A 3,683-nucleotide genomic window follows, 5' to 3' on the forward strand; every position below is an offset into this window, starting at 1 on the left:
ATTATTAAATTGTTTAATTAAGGCTTGTACACACTGTAAAAAGTGAACAGTTGGATCAACTTAAAAAAATACTTTAATTGGTAACACCTAAAGAAATTAAGTTTTCTCAACTTAAATTATCACATTTTTCACGATAAAACGTGATAATTTAAGTTGAGAGAACTTAATTTCTTTAGGTGTTACCAATTGAAGTAATTTTTTTAAGTTGATCCAACTGTTCACTTTTTACAGTGCATAGTTTCCAAGACTGAGTTCAAGATACATCTTACTGGAGCTGCCAGATAGGAAAGTTTAAAATAATTTTTAAATAGCAAGCACAAGCTATGCAAAAGCGGCAGTCCATTTGTATAATTGAACTTTTGTCTGTGTAATTCCCTGGTCTCTCTACTTCTTGTGCGTGAGAACAGACTCATGCTAACCGTTCTGATTGGTGGCTAAAACCACCTGTGGGTTTATTTTCATGGTACACCTGACGATGCTGTTTGAGTAGCTGCTGGCATTATTTTCCAAAGTCTGACTGCTCTGATCTTCCTTCTGCTCTGTGTTTGTCAGCTTCGTCAAGATGCTTTTATATGCCTTCTTAATCTTAGGGACCTTAAAAGCGTACACTATGGGGTTAACTGCGGAGTTGGCGTGAGAGAGGAGGATGCCGATGTGAAAGGCGACAGTGGGCACTTTGACAATTTTGTAATGGTCAAGCGTGTCCATTATGTGCAGCGGGAGCCAACAAACAGCAAACAGAACCAGCACCAAAGCCAGAGAATTGGCCAGTCTCCGCTCCTTACGGTAAAACGACCTGGACTCCACGGGGCGCCCGACCTCCTTTCTCAGCTGTTTGGATATCATATTGAAGAGTAACAAGTACAGGGCCATCATGATGATGATGGGTGGTAGGATGCAAGCGAGGAAGTTGAAGTAGACCATGTACGACATGGGTATAACCGTGATGAAATGACATGTAATAGTGGAGTTTTCTCTTGTTGTGGTGTCTTCGTTGTGCCATCCGAACATGGGCATGAAGCCTAGTATAGAAGCAGAGAGCCAACATACAGTGACCGCGGCCCACAAATGCTGCTTTTTGACTGATCCTCTGTACCTGAAAATCAATGAGAAATTATCTTTATATATTTTCAACGGTACTGTGTATGTATGTATGTATGTATGTATGTACATATATATACACATTGCCTTTCAAAAGTTTGGGTTTGGTAAGATTTTTTGGTAATACTTTACAGTAGGTTTCATCAGTTAATGTTAGTTAACAACTTTAGTTAACATGAACTAAGAATGAACAAAACTTTTAAAGCATTTATTAATCTTGGTTAATGTTAATTTCAACATTTACTAATACAATGTATTTTTTAATGTTAGTTAATGCACTGTGAACATGAACAAACAATGAATGACTGTATTTTTATGAACTACCATTAACAAAGATTAATAAACACTGTAACAAATGTATTCATTAACTAATGTTAACAAATGAGACCTTATTGCTGTGTTACCGATTTTTGTTTTTGAAAGTCTCTTTGCTCACCTAGGCTGCATTTATTTGATCAAAATATTATTTAAAATAAATATCGTATTCCTCTGATGGCAAGGCTGTATTTTCAGTCTTCAGTGTCACATGATCCTTCAGAAATAATTCTAATATGCTGAAGATATGATGCTCAAGAAACATTTCAGATTATTATCAATGTTGAAAACAGTTGCTTTTTATATTTTTGCACCCTTGTTGACTAAAATTATATATTTTTAAGTAAATCAGAATCATGATTTCATGTTTTACTTAATTTGTTCAGTGAACCCTATTTAAAGGGATAGTTCACCCAAAAATGAAAATTAGTCAAAATCTTCTATTTGTAAATAAAAGCCTAAAATAAAACTGGTCATCATATAAAGTGATCGAGTCTCTTCAGAACATTTGGACTAAACCGCTCAATTCATATGGATTAGTTTTATAATCTCTTTATGAGCTTTTTGAAGCACCAAAGTGGTTGTTGTGTAGCTGTCAATGGAGGGACAGAAATCTCTAAGATTTTATCAAAAAGATCTTAATTTCTGTTCTGAAGATGAACGATAGTCTTACGGGTTTGGAACGACATGAGGGTGAATAAATGATGACAATTGTCATTTTTTGGTGAACTAAACCTTTAATGTCACATTCTGGAAGCATTCAGGAGCAAAATGTCTAAAACGCAACCACAAGTGCTCAAATTTTTCTTATTGAGGAATATCTTTGCCAGCTCTATGTTTGCTACAGTAGTTTTCTGTGTTGGTCAATGCCAACATGATGTCGGGCAAAACAGAACGTCGTTTTTTTTTTTAAAAGCTGAGCAGATTACAGAATAAACAAATTCTTAACATACATTAACACACATTCAAATGCGGTCCATTTTGCACCTAAAGATTCAGTATGATAAAAATAAGTGTGCATCATCTCTGAGAAACGTTCAAGTGTGATTTCCTCCTTATCAGTAAGCTTGATCAGTTTGGCTCTCAATATGAAGCAACACAAAGTTCAAACCTGAGAGGCTTATAAACCCGCAGGTATCGGTCCACAGCGATGGCCAACAAGGAGTGAACGGAGGCCTGGGTCAACACAATGACCACACAGCTGATGAAGAGGCAGCAGTGGAAAGTAGTCTTCAGCCGTCCATCAACTATCACTGCGAAAGGCACAGCAATCATCCCCACCAGAAAATCAGCCAACGCCAGCGACACAATGAAGCAGAACGTGGTCTGACTCAGGGATCGACACGACCACACGGCCCAGATCACCAGCATGTTCCCCAGACAGCATCCCACAGCGATGAGCACCTCCACAGAGGTATAGATCACCTTCTCACCATCAGCCATGGTGGAGACTGAAGGCACAAGATCTCTACAGGAACTTTGAAATGGTCGTGGTTAAGATAGGAAGTTGTCTTCACTCTCTCAAACAGACATGAATAACCAAATACACACACACACACAAGATTGTTTGCTTGATCAGTACTTTGAAGTGGCAAGCCACAACACAATGCATTAAATTGCTTGAAAGTGATGGTAAAGACATTTGATGTTACAAAAGATTTCTATATTTTAAATAAATGCTGTTCTTTTGAACTTTCTATTCATTAAAGAATCCTGAATAAAAATGTATCGCGGTTTCCACAAAAATATGAAGCAGCACAACTGTTTTCAGCATTGATAATAATCAGAAATGTTTCTTGAGCAGCAAATCATCATATCAGAATGATTTCTGAAGGATCATGTGACACTGAAGACTGAAGCAATGATGCTGAAAATTCAGCTTTGATCACTGAAATAAATTACATTTTGAAGTAGCCTATATTACAGTAGAAAACAGGTCTTTTAAGTTGTGATAAAATACAACATTACTGTTTTTTACTATTTTTGAATACATCAAATGTATGAATGTAGTCTGGGTGAGCATAAGAGACTTCTTTCAAAAACATTACAAATATATATATTTTGAACAGTACTGTACGTATATAAAATATCCGTTTCTGGAAGTATGTTGTATCTATTGTAAGGGTGGAATTCCTGCACTACAGCGGTTCAGTCTGCAAGACTGCCCAATGACTAAAGAAAAGTCGACAGCAAGATTGTGGAAAACTGTACATTTCTTGTCTATTCCACCCACTGCCACTTATACCAACGACACGTAGTTACAATAG

At 36.8% G+C, this 3,683-nt stretch overlaps 1 protein-coding gene across 1 annotated transcript; it reads right to left on the reverse strand.

The window, feature by feature from the left end:
* Positions 1 to 238: 238 nt before the first annotated feature.
* Positions 239 to 3,087, reverse strand: LOC311301604 (adenosine receptor A3-like). The gene is made up of 2 exons (XM_084426854.1): positions 2,528 to 3,087; positions 239 to 1,096 (listed from the first exon to the last, which is right to left on the reverse strand). Exons 1-2 carry the CDS (start codon positions 2,857 to 2,859, stop codon positions 415 to 417), a joined length of 1,014 nt encoding a protein of 337 aa, XP_084282980.1. The 5' UTR covers positions 2,860 to 3,087; the 3' UTR covers positions 239 to 414.
* Between the last annotated feature and the right edge of the window lie 596 nt (positions 3,088 to 3,683).

The sequence above is a fragment of the Rutilus rutilus genome (assembly GCF_951802725.1).
Source record: "Rutilus rutilus genome assembly, chromosome: 12".
In the NCBI taxonomy this organism is placed as follows: domain Eukaryota; kingdom Metazoa; phylum Chordata; class Actinopteri; order Cypriniformes; family Leuciscidae; genus Rutilus; species Rutilus rutilus.

Bases quoted from the DNA above. Each gene is read 5' to 3' on its own strand.
- LOC311301604 (XM_084426854.1), bottom strand. From the start codon at position 2,859: ATGGCTGATGGTGAGAAGGTGATCTATACCTCTGTGGAGGTGCTCATC. The intron at 1,097-2,527 runs GTTTGAACTTTG...ATTGATTTTCAG, and splicing joins CGGGTTTATAAGCCTCTCAG to GTACAGAGGATCAGTCAAAA.